The 16,284-nt window shown below is 45.7% G+C and overlaps 1 protein-coding gene across 1 annotated transcript in view; it reads left to right on the forward strand.

Annotated features, from left to right (window-relative positions):
• Positions 1-16,284, forward strand: part of LOC142574315 (neprilysin-1-like) — a 93,314-nt gene that overhangs the window by 73,994 nt on the left and 3,036 nt on the right. Inside the window, exons 19-21 of the mRNA XM_075683432.1 lie at positions 942-1,072; positions 1,202-1,267; positions 14,463-14,570. Of these exons, the coding sequence (XP_075539547.1) occupies positions 942-1,072; positions 1,202-1,267; positions 14,463-14,570 (305 nt within the window). The remainder of the gene's footprint in view (positions 1-941; positions 1,073-1,201; positions 1,268-14,462; positions 14,571-16,284) is intronic.

Below are 16,284 nucleotides of genomic sequence, written 5' to 3' on the forward strand. Positions count from 1 at the left end.
GTCACGCTTCATTTCGACGAGGCTGGTGGAAGAAGGTCGGGTGAGAGAAAGTTGTTTGTGCACGAGGTGCGGGACGCCAGCAATAGCAGGCGAAGCCACGCCTCATTTCGATGATGCAGGGTGAGATGGTCGGTTGAAATTCTTCTGGCCAACCCTAAAAACGTCAAATCGTCTTCTTCTGGCTGGCGCCTCTCTTGGTTGCGCCGTAACAATATTTATCCAGTGCGTTCGAGCATTAGGGAATAGAGGCAAGATCTGCTTATATCGTCATTTTGTTTGCATTGTGTAAGAGCAGCTGCCCCATATAGTTCTACTTGGATACCTCTTAATGTACTGCTTTAAATGTATGCTTGTTTTTCTGTAGGGCTGCAAAAATAAATTTCAAATAAACTTTAAACCGCAAAAACGTATGGATTCCTTCATTTGGAATTTCTCATCGGAGTTCTGGTTCCTTTTTTTTTTTGGTTCTCAAGTATTAAGATTCGGAGTTACATATGCTCGATCTCACCCGAAAAAAGTTAAGAAGACCATCGCGACGTAGAGAGAATTTGTGTTACTGGTTTGCTTTCTCCGTAGATCTCCAGTGAGGGACGTCTACGTATATTGTCGTATTCTTTTCACTACTTCACGGGTAACCTCACATTGGGTATTACTATTCGTCACAGCAAGATGCGTTTCATATTAGGATGAGCGAGCCGGAGGATCGAAGGCGTGGCAGAGTCGAGTGGACATCAATGCAGCTGCCTTTGACTAGTATCGTTAGGTAAAGTGTGGGTTTAGGCAAGTTCCTAAATTTTAATACCACGAGGAAAATAGAAGGACACCATTATATAAGTATGCATACGTATGTGGGGTTCGTCCCGCAGAAATTGGGACGTGCTGTCACTTTGCTCACGGTGCCAAGCGCTACGCCACGACTCTAAATAAGAAAATCCACGCAGGCTTCTTGTACACCGTGTCGAGCACCTACAGAAAGTGGTGGACAGAGGAGACGCACTACCGGTACGCCCAGGTACTGTCCTGTTTCATGGAACAGTACAAGGGCATCGTCGACCGCAAGCTCCATCTCCGGGTGAGATCACTCGTACCCAAAGAGGGGTAGAGGCATGCAGGGGCTCGTGGAATAGTTTCCGCATGTTTCGGTAACTTAGAAACGATGGTCTCTCTGTCTTTACGTCTAAGCTCTTTTTTCTTTTTTCAGCTTACTTCTTCCGGAACCTCCGAAATGAACGTCGCCGACAATGCAGCACCGGAAGTACTTTTCGAGGTGAGAGGATAGCAGTCAACGTGAGAGCGGCAGCGATTCGCGATGCCACAAATGTAGAAAGGAACGTCGGCACTGGCAGAATACAACTTCCGGCGCAGTTCTCGCAAGGAAGGCGCAGAAGCTATGTTCGGCTAGGTTGATGCGCCGGCGCGCAGAGACGTGCACAGGAACATGATATTCTTCATGAAAACGTTTTCGGCCTTTCTTTCGTTTCTGCGAGAAATTTTCGGGCGAGGAACAGCTCTATAGTCCAATATTTACTCACAAGGTGCCGTGACCAGCGATGTTACTTTCGTCTACGCCGCCGGTGCCAATGTGAGACGTTGATAACATTTATTATCGCGAATATCATTGCTTTGCTATTCGCCGGTGACCGTTGTCACTGTTACTCAGTTATGGCTTACTGCAAGATGTGCTTCTGTGTCCGGAATTTCTTTAATGCTGTCGCTGTTGATGATTCTACAGCGAAAGTCTATGTTCTCACGTTGCGCGTGGGCTACGCATACCACTTAGAGTTTGCTTCATGTGTAATACGTTATCGTAATGCGCTTGTGCCACATCTTCGCGGAACCGGTATAGATAACAATGCTTTAGCATGCCGCGATAACGTAGCCTGGAGCGTGAAATGTAACATTTGAGGCAGGGAAAAATTCGGATACACATCGCCACTATCGCACAACGATAGTGCTAGAGGCACAGAACAGTTAGCTGAAGAATGGACACTGCGATAGAGCTAAAAGGAATGAGAAACGCTTCGGCTAACGTTCTTGTGACCACTGCTGTTCGGCGTGAACGGTTGGCTCATGCGCAGGTTCGATGCGCAGCAGTAGTGATAAGGCATTCACGTGTAGCCTCCTTCCGGCTTCACGTCCCTCTTTTTTCATTGTACACCCAAACTAAAGACGCTAAAGCAGGCTAAACTTTTCTTTGATAAGCATTTGTGATTCCACTTGCACAGCCATAACTATGCTCAACGAGCTTAACAAATATCACTTGTGAGGCACGCAGGTAGCAGCAAAATCGAATAGTGAAATATTAATCTGTTACGAAAGACGCACTCACTCCCTCATATCATCAATGATGGGCAACGAGCGCCAGCAATGTAATGAGCATCTGGAAGTAGCAACAAATAAATGACTGGACTGCATATGGGGCAGCGGAACGTACAAAGAAAACGAGCCAAGGCGCTTGCACAGCGCTCAGGCCATGTTTATCGCCTCGCTTGCTTTCTTCTTTTTTTTTCTGTGCTCCTCTCAACCATGGATCCGTTCTTAAATCTGGAAGGGAGTCATTCGTTCCCTGTAAATCACTCGGTTTTATCCGTCTCACCTGGCTAGCCACATGCATTTACATTATTCTGACGGCACTGTGCGTTTGCGCTGCCCCGTCATCGCTGTTGGTAAACAATGCAGGCCTATACATAATTCGCTCTGCATAGTTTGCTTCCTTGGCGGTGTTATGTTGGCACGGCAACCGACAATTGTGCGCATCGGCATGATCGCAGTGCGAGCAGAAACCTTAGATCAGCAATACAGCAGCGCGAGCAACTACGCAGCAGGTACCCAGAAAATGCTGACACACTCCCGTAGTGCGCCGGAAGTGACGCACGTTAAAGCTATGCATAACTGAGCGAAGATTTGCGCAAGTCCTATCTCACATCAGTGCTTCTTACACGTAGATCGCTGTCTTTGTGTGATTGCGTGTGATTGGGGAGAGGTTTTGGCTTTCTGCACACCAATAAAATAGAGACCGTGCCCGTTATTATGCGAAAATTGTTGTGGTTGCTCAGAACAATTTGCGCAAAATGCATCTGTGGCGCAGATAATCAAGGAATAGAAGTAGTACCCTACAGCCTGCACCAGTTTAAACTCACCCCTAGAACAACCAGCGTCTTACCTCGAAAAGTTCTCGGTATTCAGTCACGTGTACAACGGTCGCAACTTTCGTGTTGCAGGCGTTATTACAACGTACTGAAAGCAGGAGTAAATGGCGCCTTCCCCATTTCTGATTCAAATGACGATGAAAAAGGCGGGCTTGAAGCTATACACGGCAAAAGCACAGCCAAAACAGGCTCGCCTATGGACACGGCCTATGGACTCAATCGCCGCTTTGTGTGGCCTCATTATTCGCAAAGCTATCAAACACTTAATTTTGGGTAATTTTCGTTCCATAAGAATAACTTTTCTGCAACAAAAATTCATGAGGCCCGATAGAGCATTACATCTTAAAAGCACCCTGAAACGATTTTGACGATTTTGTACAAACATAAAGAGTCGTTAGAGTAGGTCCTTCTGATCATTCATTGACGCGTCTAAGTGCTCCGCGTAAAGTGTGTAAATTATTATTAGGTTTTAAATATGTACATCGCTGCCGATCGCAGCACACCGCTGTGCTAAATTTTTAGCCCCTTCTAACCATTTGAAGCAAATCGCCCTAATGACACTAGCAGGGCGAGCTATCCGATGGGCGGCCCGGGGCGCGTCATCAATAATTTTTTCAACTTTATGGTGAACAAATGCTGTTCGTAATAGTTGGAATGTTAGTTAATTTGCTCCTATAAAAAGAAAGTAACAGGAAAAAAACTCACAATAACATTTCTTACTACATTTAATTACTTCCGGCACACAGCAAGTGTCGTCTGCTTGTGTTACAACGCGCTCCCTTTCGACGATAGCTCCACGGTCAGTAGCGACTGGTAATATGTCAAGCTACGACATCGTGTCCCTCTGCGAGGCAGCAGACGAGCGGAGTGGCTGCAGCGCATCGGACTACCGCTGTCCGATCGGTGCCAGGATTTGCGTGTTTGCGGCCGTTACTTTACACCGGAGGATTACAACAGCAGCAGCGTTTCGCCAATCCGGTATTCGGGTGAACGCAAGCGCAAGGGGACAGGGCCTGGCCGTGTGACCGTGCCGTTTCGCGGGATGAGCAGAGCGCAAATGTGAATGGTCCGCACGGTGCAGCCACCTGGAGGCATAGAGCTCAAGCAAACACAGTAGCAGTAACGAAGTGTATTCTTTTTTGCTGCCGGTGTGAATTTTTCGCACGAGCGTAATCGTTAACACGTTGTTCTTGTAAATGTCTGAAATGTTTTACACTCAATTAGAGCAATATTAGCTCTTTGTTTGGCTGGGTAAGCTCTGCGCCAATCGGTGGCTTGACCGTGCAGACCAACCTGGCTGCTCACGTATGTCTACGCTAAAGTTCCTTCATCAGCTTGAGTTGATGCCTCCATCCATCCGTCGAAACGCCCAACTCGCCTGTGGTTACTGGAATATTAGACGTTCGGCGCTGCGACAGAATGCTCGCAACGCACGCTGCTTCGATGGTTCTCGCTTGGGATCGACTGCCAAGCAGCTGGCGAAGAGTTTGCAGAGGCTTCGCACGCGCGCTCCTAGAGAACCGGAAGTAGATGACACGACGTGCCACCATGACGCACAGCCAGTGAAGGCGGAGCTTAGCCCCCATCACTCGGCGAACGAGTCGAGGAGAAAATTCAAGGCTATGGAGGAGGGTAACTTGAAATCGTCCGTAGCTCTCTTAATATAACACGCTTCACACAAATTGTGGTGCAAATGTTTAAGTTTAGCTGTACCCTACACGTCTACAAAATTTGTCCCAACTGTTTCAGGGGCCCTTTAAGAAAAGAGCGTTCCTGGTGGCAGGCGTAAAATGCAATTTACAACTGCGGCGCCATCACTCGCAGGGGCACGGATCGAGCTGCAGTGTTCGGGACCTGCTTGAAATATGCTTGTACTTAAAAATTTATATAGAGGGCGCTATCGTTTGTCAGAACGTAAAGTTTCTCAATAAACAAAAGTTGAGCTGTCCTTTGAATATTGCCGTTCGCCCGCTGGCTCCGCGCCAGTCCTCCGATAGAACACATAAAATAACTAGAGGAAACGCTCGCCCATAGCGCCCAAGCATTGAAATCGGCAACCACGACGGCGCTGTCATCTTGCTACTCTTAATGTCACTTTATTGCTCCCGTTGCCTGCGGGAGCGTATACAGGGACACCAGCTACTCGGTGCAAACGCGCAGACGGCGAGATGCGATTCCGACGAGATGTGCAGTCAACGCGATTCCGAGCCTCCCGGAGTAAGGGGGAGCCATAAGCATTAACGAACGGCCATACTTCCGTATTGTGAGGTAAATGGGATGCTGCAAAATCGCAGTGGATACTACGAGGTTTTGCACCGCATACTCGTCTCGCCGATGCCACGTCACTTGTGCATTCGTTTGTACTGTGTGCTGTTGCATTTTGTTGGTTTTTGAGCATGCAAATGCGCTGAAGTTCGGAAGAGGACCATTGCAATCTGTCAATAATTTCGAAATTTATTTATGGAAAGTTGTGTAATGCTATCAGTAGTAACGAAGCGTTTTCACACGTGATATTACATTACATGATTGCTTATTTATTTATTTTTTTAATTATACTGCAACTTTTTATAGGACTATGCAGGAGCGGAAATAATAGCAATGTAAACATGGCAAACACAAGTACACACAAAAGAAGAAACAGGTATAACAAATGGGATATTCTAAAAGTACAGGCGACCATAAAAGCTCGAAAGGCTTTCCAGCACATGGGCAAGCAGAAAAATCATGGAGAAATTGAAGATAAATTGCCGCGGAATGAGGAGCGCCAAAGAAATGCTCCACCCTGACGTTAGAGCCAAAATTGTCACCGTAGCACTGCCAAAAAATATACACCATATCTACAATGTGGAAGGGCGGAAATGCCATGCGATAGCAATTCCGAAAACCCACGGCACGGACGAGAACTCCCTATTCGTAGATGCGGTCAGGTAGCCGGATAAAGAAGCTTTCACGACCGTGGCCATCGACACGAAATGAGAAACAGCATCGGCCTGCTCAAAGCCAGGCACTCAGAAGCCACGAAGAAAGTGTACATTGCACTATCCGTACTCAGCAGCAGGGGCTACAACCGAATTATCAGTGACTCTAATCTAAACTAGCAATTAGAAACTACACAGGAGCGTGGTTCTCCAGTGAAGCGGCCAGGATCCTAAATAGCACGGCAGAGGTCTTCAAGAACGGAGTCATTACAACCGAATGATTGAAATGGATGCCGACGCACATAGGAGAAGATGAAGAGGACCCAGACACTCCCCCCCCCGTCCCCCCTCCCGACCTGAATGAGAAGGCCCACCTTGTCGCACGCCAACTCACCAGCGCCAACTCACCATAGATCACAAGAAGTAGGCTGGATACGTCTACAAAGAAGAGCGTTTCAAAACGCAGTGCAGCTAAGCTGCATCTATAGACCGTTTTTTCGTAGGCGCCGCGATATTGTGAACGCAGTGGCGCCGCCTATGAGCAGCGCCATACTGGCTTGGGTGAAAGCGGTCTTTTGCATGGCAGCTATACGTTCTGGCGTTTGTTTTCGTGGTCGTGTGGTCTATTTAGTAGGACGTGCGTTTTCTACGTGGTAAACGGTTCTGTGAGACATGCTGAAGTGGTTAAGGCGTCATGGCCGGAATTTCTGCTCGCGTTGAGGTGGACGGAACACGCAGCGCGATGTGTGCACGGATATTTGAGCCTACAAGCAGCCTCGGAGATCAATTGTTTCTTTCTGAATGTTCCAATCACTAATTTCACCTTATTTCAGTATTATCCTCTATTTCTAAGTTGCGGTTTAGGAGCCATGAAACATACGCGACGATCGTAACAGCGTGGGTACCGTTCTGCTACGATAGGGGCTGTACTGTTATACTTTGACAAGCGTTCAAACTGTTCGCTGCAGGTTACATTGTGTGACTACTTGGTTGGATGGATGAGGTTTCCACCCATGAATAAAATAGATTTGGCGAGTAATAGGGGCATACCTTACACTCTGAATTAAGCTTGTCCAGCAAAGCGACCGTTTACGAACTGCGCGAACGTCCTAAGTAGTAATAGGTGCTGGTTTACAGATATATTTGTTCTATATAGCGCATGGTCAAAGCGTACGGCATCAGCGGTTATATATTTATAAACGTTGTGCGGCGTTCGCCCGTTTTCTCTTGCTTTTTAGTGAAAGGGGATGATAACCGAATTTCTTTTTTCGGTTGTTTTCGTTGAGGTCTCTACAACGGACTCACACGTATCACGGAAATTTTGCGCTCGAAAATAGCCATCACATTCTTTTTATGCGAACCCTCTCATATATTATGGCTGTATACAGGCCAAAAAGGCAATGCCGATGCACACAGCTTATATATGTATCGTGCTGGCTCACCAACTGCAGTGATCGCTGTGTTGAGCAGCGCCATGGGCCTCATGCAGAAAGGCTAGCGTAGACATATGGTAATTTCAAGCATACTATACTTGAAATGCGTGAGAACGATGCCAGTGTATCACAAATATTTGATAGCGCCTGCCGCTCAGATGTTTCGTGGTTGCCTTAGGTTGGCCGTGCACGAGTATGTGCTGTTATGTTTTATGTTTTACTCCCTACGCCAATCGATCAGACAGTGAGCTGATTTACCATTTATTGCTGGTAATACAGAGACGCCGGTTTTCTTTGTTGAATTAAAATCGATATAAGCAAAATAGTAAACAACACATACACGCACCGCGACTGATAATGCGCGCACACCGCGGTTGATTTTGCGCGTCACATTTTCACGCCCCCAAGACATATTTCTGCCTCCAGTAGTTACCGATGCACCGAACGGCTTCCCTGACGACCTTATATGAACGAACGTGACGTAAATTTCACAAAGTAAGATCTAAAACATATCGAAATCGTTCCGCAGCACGCGACAGCATTACTTTCAAGCAGCGCCGCGCTGGATCGCCCAAGCCAGAGAGGAGGAAAGGCTCTCCGGCCGCCCTATCCTCCTGGCCCGATGAAACGGTCTATACCACAGGCAATTCTCCGACGCTGGCTGCAGCCTATGTAAACACGAATACGCATACTTAAAACACAACTTATGACAGTGGAAATACACTACAATGCTTTTTGATCATAAAATTACGGACGTCCTTTAGGAGCCCTGGCACGAAGCTCAAACTAGCTCAGAATTACAGGAACAAGTCTGGACCATTCAGCAGGCGCGGCAAATGGTGCAAAGGCTAGCCTCACCTCGAGCACCCTGGTGGCCTAGGACAGGCCGCCAATCTGCAGGTTCTCAATAAAGGTTTGTCCAGTCCAGTCCATAAAAGCTCGTTTATTGGCAAAGAATGACCAGCACCAGACAATCAACCGAACAAACAAATAAGAATGAAGTGCTATTTTATAGCTTCTAGTTCCAGATGAGGTTCACACTTTTATGTAAAGTCTAATAATGAATCTCGTCCTTTCAGGCACAGGAGTAACGCAACACAGCACTGTGGGTGCAAAGCTGTTTTTAATTCAAACCAAAAACGAACACACAGCAAAATAGCACCATGAGTATTACGAGGAATGATGCTTAAGGGGACCCGCCGCAGAAGCATTGTGGCCACAAAACTGCAGGGATAAGAGAAATGTACGCCATGTACAAGTATACGCCATGTGGTCGCAAATGACCATATGGCGTGCACTCAGACAAAATGAGGCGACTATTATTAAAAGCGAGTAATAACAAACTAACAGCGCTCTTGCTCTCGCATAACAACTTTGTTCACGGTCTTACTACCTGAAGTAACAAAAACAAGAAGCACAATGAGGAGATTGACAAGCTCAACTCATTAATTTTCAACTTAGAACACGTCCATAAGAATGTTGACACCATGCACCACGCAGAAATACACGAAGCACCCCACGAACGCCTAGCTTCGGACGGCCTCCACTTGAACCGCAGTGGAATAAAGCTAGTTTCCCAACACATCAAGTCCTTTATTAAGGACAAGTACAGAAAAACTCTTTTAAATTCCACCTCAAATACCACCCCCACCAACTCTGCGGAGCGTGCCACCGCGAACAACACAACTGCGACAGTCACCTCAAGAACAGTTGAAACACAGACAGCGGAATGTGCAAAGAACCACAAGGCACACACAACACCAAAAATGACATCAACCACAGTGCAAACAGACACAACTGCAAGAGACAACAGAAAACCCACCACCGAAGTCTTCACACAGACCCCCACACGCCTGCCTGCACACACACAAATTCAAACAGACACCGAGATCGAATTAAGCCAGGCATGCGGTAATAAATCGGTCAAACAGAAAAACACCCCACGCAAATCTGCCCGCAAGAAGACAAGTAAATGACAGACATCGCAAATCAATAACTCTTCACTGCCATGAAGCACCGAATTCCTACAGGCTAGAAAACTTACCAAAAACATGTGAGCTACACCTCCCATCTGAAAACCTACACAATCTGCACAGAGAAAAATATAATTCCTAAAGGTCTAACACTGAATGCTGTACCAGCTCTAGGAACACTCCCACCACAACATCGCGCAAACTAGCAAACAGCATTGCACAATGCTTCACTTTCACTTTTGAATATCCTCAAGGAATACTGCGAACAGCAAATCGAAACTTTTAGCCACAGACTTCGGAACATAACCCTGACACCAGATGAGAAGAGAGATTTAGAATATTACGACGAAAAACAGTCTAGAAAATTGGTTCAAAAACAAAGGAAAAAAGTAAATTTTAATCAAAAAACAACCTTCCAGCCAAACAGCCACCACACGCCGACAAGAGGGACCTCGAGTTTAGAAGTACCAGACCGGAAGGAAACTTCCACAGAACTAAACCGCTCCAATTTTATAGACATTTCAAAAACATTTAAGTCAAAAAGAAGTAGACGTACTCAGAAAGGGCCTAAACTTTTGCCCCACGAACAACACAATAAATGAATTCGAGCTTCACAAGGACCTCTCAGAACTCTCCCGACGAATGCTTATCCGACACTTTTTCGCAAACACACCAGACACCAGGACGACCCCGCTTAGAGCCCAATCCACTTGGACTCCCGAACCAGAACAAGCCATAGAACTTGACATATACCTTAAGACTGTCACTAAAGAAATTATACGCCAATCCAAGACATCTAAGCGACCTAAAAACAAAACTGCGTTGGAGAGTCATATCATTTCAAATCGGATTGCCGGAATGGCATTGTTATTAAGGAAGCAGATAAGGGTGGAAGTATAGTTATCTGGCCAGTAGAAAAGTACAAGCACGAGGCTTACAAACAACTAAACAACCCAGAACACTACCGCAAACTAGATAACGATCCGACATTGGTCCTACACAGTGACAATTACCAACAGGCTGAAATCACTTTTGGCTGATGAATTGATAACACCGTCAGAATACAAATTTCTTAAACCAAGCAACAAAACTGCCGGGCGTTTTTACCTCCTTCCAAAAATTCATAAAATTCCATCCGCTGAACTATACACTGCTATTATCCCAGGCCGTCCGATAGTATCAAACAACAACACCCCGACAGAGAGCAGCTCCACATTCCTTAACCACTACCTTGGTAACTTGCCAAAAGCCATTCCGTCATTTGTACAAGATACGCCCCACCTGCTGAGAATTATAGAGGACATTAATACTATAGGCACACTGCCCCACAACACAATTCTCGCAGCGTAGACGTCACGGCGCTGTACACCAACATTCCAATCCCTGATGGTTGATCTTCGATAAAACAAACGCTGTCTAAACACAATGCACAACACTCTACTGAAGTCTACCTGTCTCTCCTTGAATTAGTTCCAACACATAACTACTTCGAATTTGAGGAGAGCTACTACCTACAGATACATGGTACAAGCATGGGCACGCCTTTTGCACCAACCTACGCGAACATATTTATGGGGATTCTAGAAACAGATTTTCTATGGCGCTGCACTACCAAGCCCCACACATACCTACGATACATAGACGACATACTGATAATCTGGGGACATGGTCAAGACAGTCTAGATAAATATGTAGCATAGTCTAAACTCTGTTCACCCAACAATAAAATTCACATCAGAATCCTCAACTGAGCGCATAAACTTTCTGGACACAACAATATACATTGACAATGGTGAGCTAAAGACAACGCTGTATAGGAAACCTTTCGACAAACAACAGTACCTAGAATATACCAGCCACCATGCCAGACATTGCAAACAAGGCATCTTTAAAGGCCAAGCCACACGACTACGTCGCATTTGCGTTGAAATCCAAGACTACATAGATAGACTCGATCGCCTTAAAGAAACTCTATCAAACAGGAACCACCCAAACAGTGACCTTCAAACAGCCTACATCGCTGCAACCAAACTTGATCGAGCCGAGGTCCACAAGCCCCGCCCGAGGATCACAAGAACAACAACGCCTCTTCTTACTACTAAATTCTCAAACGCACTCCCAAACGTGAATAACATCCTTAATAAATACTACCCAATTCTCACCAGCAACCAGAAACTTAGGAAGATTTTTCCCGACCCTCCCCGAGTAGCCTACAGACGGAACACTAATTTTAAAGATGTTCTTGTGCACGCCAAACTACAGACAAAGAGGAAGTTGGGAACCAATCCCTGTGGCCGCCCCAGGTGCTCTACATGCAAACATATTCAATCTACTACTACAGTAAAACCCACAGCGTCGAATTACGCACACAAGGTAACTTCGGCTTTCGCCTGCACATCAAGCAATGTAGTCTACTGTCTAGAATGCTCCGCTTGTAGCAAAGAATACATAGGTGAGACTGGACAACAAATTCATACAAGACTCCACGGTCACCGCGCGGACACAAAACACAATTTATCCAAAGCAGCAGCCAGCCTCTTTAATGAACATGGTCATATATTTGACAAAGCAAGGCTCTATATACTACAAACAAATTTCCGTTCCCCTCGCGAAAGGAAGTATACGGAATCATACCTCATACACAAGTTTAATTGCCTACACCCGACAGGAATTAATTTGGCACGCGGCAACTTAGAATCTTTAAAAGCGGTAACTTAAATCTGAAATTCTCATATCATCAACCAAGACACAAAACACATTAGGCCGCCAGCTAACCTTAATTCTTAACCTCACCTACTCTTCCATTTCGAAGAAATTTTTTTTCCTGCCTACTACTCAATTTAATGTACTCTTTCAGGTTTTTACGTCTATATCAACTCTACGACCCCCTTCTGCCATGTACACTTGCCCCCGCCCGCTTCTACGCGCGTCACCCTCCTGTTTGATATTCTGGCTTCGGTCCCCCCTCCCCTTCTCTTTTCCCTTCCTTTTCTTTAAATCTATTTTTTTAAACCCCCTAATCAACACATTCCGAAGTCAATATGCCCTTTTCGGCGCCTCAACCCAGAGTATCGCCATTTCTGGATGCCGCCGTAACGACACCTACTTTGAGCGACTGGGGCAATGCCCCTTGAAATACCACGCCGCTGCCTTTCAGTCACCCCATACATTGCACCGCAGACTCCTCGTCGCCATCTTAACTATTTCAAGATTACTCGACGTATTGCTGCTATGCTACTCAAGTCACTTTTTCAACTCATCTTTTTTTTTCTGTGTGTGTGCGTGTCCTTTTTTGGTTTTTTTTTTTGCCTTTTGTGTTACTCGCGCAGTGACCGCCTGACCGGCCCTTCTAATGCCGCAAAAACATGCCGCCAACGACTCCCCCTAAATGCCTCCTAACCTCTCGCATCCCCAAAGCGCTCCCTAGCCCCCGTCTTTCTTAAAATTTTGTTTATCTCTTTCTTGTTCTTTTTCTCTCTCCCCCCCTTTTTCTGTCTTGCTGCCGCCCTGGCTTCCCCCCCTTTTTTCCTTTTTTTCTGCTTTTGTTTCTTTTCTCTTCTCCCCGCGTGTCCACTTTCACGCTCTTGTCCCCTCGTCTTGGGAACGAAGCTCAGACGTCCGACGACAGCGCTTGTTTCCTCTGGTAGTCTCTCTCTTTAAAACCAGCCGCCAGCGACAACACCCGCACGTGACGTCACTGCACTAACCCTTTAAAACTAACACGCCGAGGATGACGAGGCTGCCTTTGACGAAGATAGGTCCCCCTATCGAAACGTCGGCCAGCCTTTCTGAGGCACCTTATCCCTGTTTACGAACTTTGTACCTGAAGTAACAGGTAGAGTGGCACTGCGGCACCGTGCAGGAGACTTCCTGAGATTGTCAGCTAAGCTTTGGAGCCCCTCACTTGTTCCATTGAGTTTTACCTTGATGTTTACGCTGAAGTAGTTGCACGTTAGCCGAGTTATGTCAGCGACGCCGAGTGCGCTGGGACGCTGAAAAGTAAATTATTACATACAGTTGTACCAAAACTAAGCGCAATATGCGAAAAGGCACACCACACCAGAGAAGGCGCGCAACGTATTAGGGGCTTTACCACGGCAACTGTGCTTGCGGAGAGTTCTATTAGCACCAAGCATTTCACACTGTGCTCTAGCGCGACCGAATGAAAGAAAACGGGTACATGCGCGCACAATGTCCGGCTCGTCGTAGCTCATTTAAACGCGTAATCGCGCAAGCAATGGAATACCTATTTTTCGATTCAGTTCAGAGGTACACATCAAAGGTGTAATTTCTAAGAAAAAACGAAACAAATTGCGGTCAGACTGCAAGCATCCGACTCCAGCCACTACCATACAGGCCCAACAATACCGGAAGTCGTCTGCTACGTGGCAGCAGTGAAGGCGCCGCCACCGTCGAAGAGTAGGCGCCTGAAAGTCAAGAACGTGCGTGTAGATGGGGAGAACGGTGGACGTGGCGCTGCATTTAAGCATTGATGTTTTTTATCAAAACTCTCAACCGCCATTTCCTTCTCGCCTGTCAGCCGGCCCCGATATTGTAACTTTAGGCCGGCCAGTACAAAATGATAGCGCGTGCGCAGACGAGCATCACATGGGCAATCATTGCCGAGAAGCCATCGTACAGTGAAAGGAATGGAGAAAGACATAGCATAGAAATCCTCGTTCACTGAAAAAATCGAGGAAAAGCAGCACGAAGGTAATTTCGAGCCCGCCTTATGGTGAGGGAGCGCTAAGGAAGCTTTCACTGAGGGCGGCTAATTAAGGGAGCTATCAGAATTCAGATAAGGCAGCCCAACCGCCATTCATGCTCCCTTACTGAAGTAAGGAAGGTTTCGGAAGTTGGGCCTTCTTTTTCTTATTTACGAAAAATTTGCGTTATTCACCTAAAATGTAAACAGCATATGCTAATGGCTCAGGCTTTATTCGTCATTTTGTTACTGTATGCCATTTTCATTTTTTTTCATCATCACAGGCTTTCCGACAGACGGTCGACGACATGGACATAGACAACCGGCGCTTCTCCATGTCTGGACTCAACAAATTCACCCTGGATCAGCTCTTCTTTATTTCCTATGCCATGGTACTTCCATTGACATTCCTTGACAATATATTTATTTTAACCATTTCGAAACATTCGAAGGACAAATTAAGAATTTCTTTCACTATAATAGGGTTGGTACTGTCTACATTACTTTTGACAGAAACGGAACTCGTGCATAAAACATGTTTCCGCCAACAAGTCGCAGCGTTTGAAATTGGTCAACCACACAAACAAATCGGCACAAACAAAGATAACGGCTGCAGCACATCGGTGCTGAGCTTTAGCCTCCAGCGCAGAGAAAACTTAGGTTGAAATTTCGGCTTCGTGAAAATTGTATGATCGGCAAAAATAAAAGCTGCTGTAAAGAAAAACAGCAACTCGCCCAAATTCATGTCAGGTGGTAGGGATTTTCTTGCTGCGAAAGCGCCTCGATGCTCGCGCGTAAAATAAGCACCTTCTGTGAACTCTACTTTATTTTGCCCTGATAACCACTTCAGAGTTAGCGCCATTTTGTAGTAACATACTAGGCGCAAATCGGTATATAGTGTCCTCGTCAGCCGTTAGCATGATGGCTTAAGTGCGCGATATTCAAAGGGAGAACTGAAATGTGCGTAAACTTCCCCCTCGTAACGATATTGCGGCTACTTAAGAAACCATAAAATATTCCGGAATCGCAAATTCGCTGAATGCAAATGCTTCGCGTAATTTTTCCTATAAGGGCTGCGAATCCACTGCCGTCAATATGGTCTCTGTAGATATCAAACAATCTACATACATCATAACGGGTATTTTACTTTAACGTTAACCGATTTCTGTAGTATAGCCAGTGTCGTTTAGCACAAACGCACTTATTGATCTGTAATACTAGAAGAGATAAATGTTACACACACTGCATGTGAGAACGCATATTTGACTAATTAACAAAATTCACCAGTTATTCTTCACTTTTTAGACGGACATATTGGAATAGAGGAATCGAACCAGTAATCTCAAAAGGAACATTCTCTTAGAACTATTTTTGAAGCTAGAAGCCCTGTAAGGTAAAGCTAAGTCAATCAGTTTTTATTCCAATCTCTTGACGTGAAATTTACGTAACCACCTACGCAAGGATCGGGCGGTAACACGCAGCGTTGTTTGATTCATTTATTTAATATACCTCAAAGGTCCCAAAACGGGACGTTACATGAGGGGAACGTTGCGGGTAAATGCATTGGCGTTCCAGTTGCTTTTGTGCTTCAATGCATAAAACGACGTTTTGTTAAGAAAGTGACTGGAACGCCGATGTATTTCTCCGCAATGTTCGGGAATTAATACCTCGAAAGTGGTGTCACCCTGAGAATTCGTTCCAAGTGGATTTGTCTTGCGAACTCCGCGGCAAGAATTTGTAAATTGCAACATGGCCCATAGGGTAATTAGTTAGATTTAATTAGTCAATTGACTTAATTAGTTGATTATGCATTACAATTTTGTGCAAGTACTGTCCGTCTCTTCGAGTAAGCCAGCTCATGAACTAGAACTTTACTATCTGCAACAGGCAACCTTTAAAATTGTTTGGAAGTGTTCGCTGAAACACGCCGGATATATATCTAACCCACTGTCAGACTGTCTCTGTAGATGTGATTAGACACATTCGCTTATCATTGGTTTATGCAATATCAGAATTTTGCGCCTTATTCAATGTGTTACGGACGTGAAACATGCAAAAACTACCTATAGAAACATTGGCATGAGGCCACTGAACGCAACTGATCTA

The sequence above is a fragment of the Dermacentor variabilis genome, chromosome 3 (assembly GCF_050947875.1).
Source record: "Dermacentor variabilis isolate Ectoservices chromosome 3, ASM5094787v1, whole genome shotgun sequence".
Lineage (NCBI taxonomy): Eukaryota > Metazoa > Arthropoda > Arachnida > Ixodida > Ixodidae > Dermacentor > Dermacentor variabilis.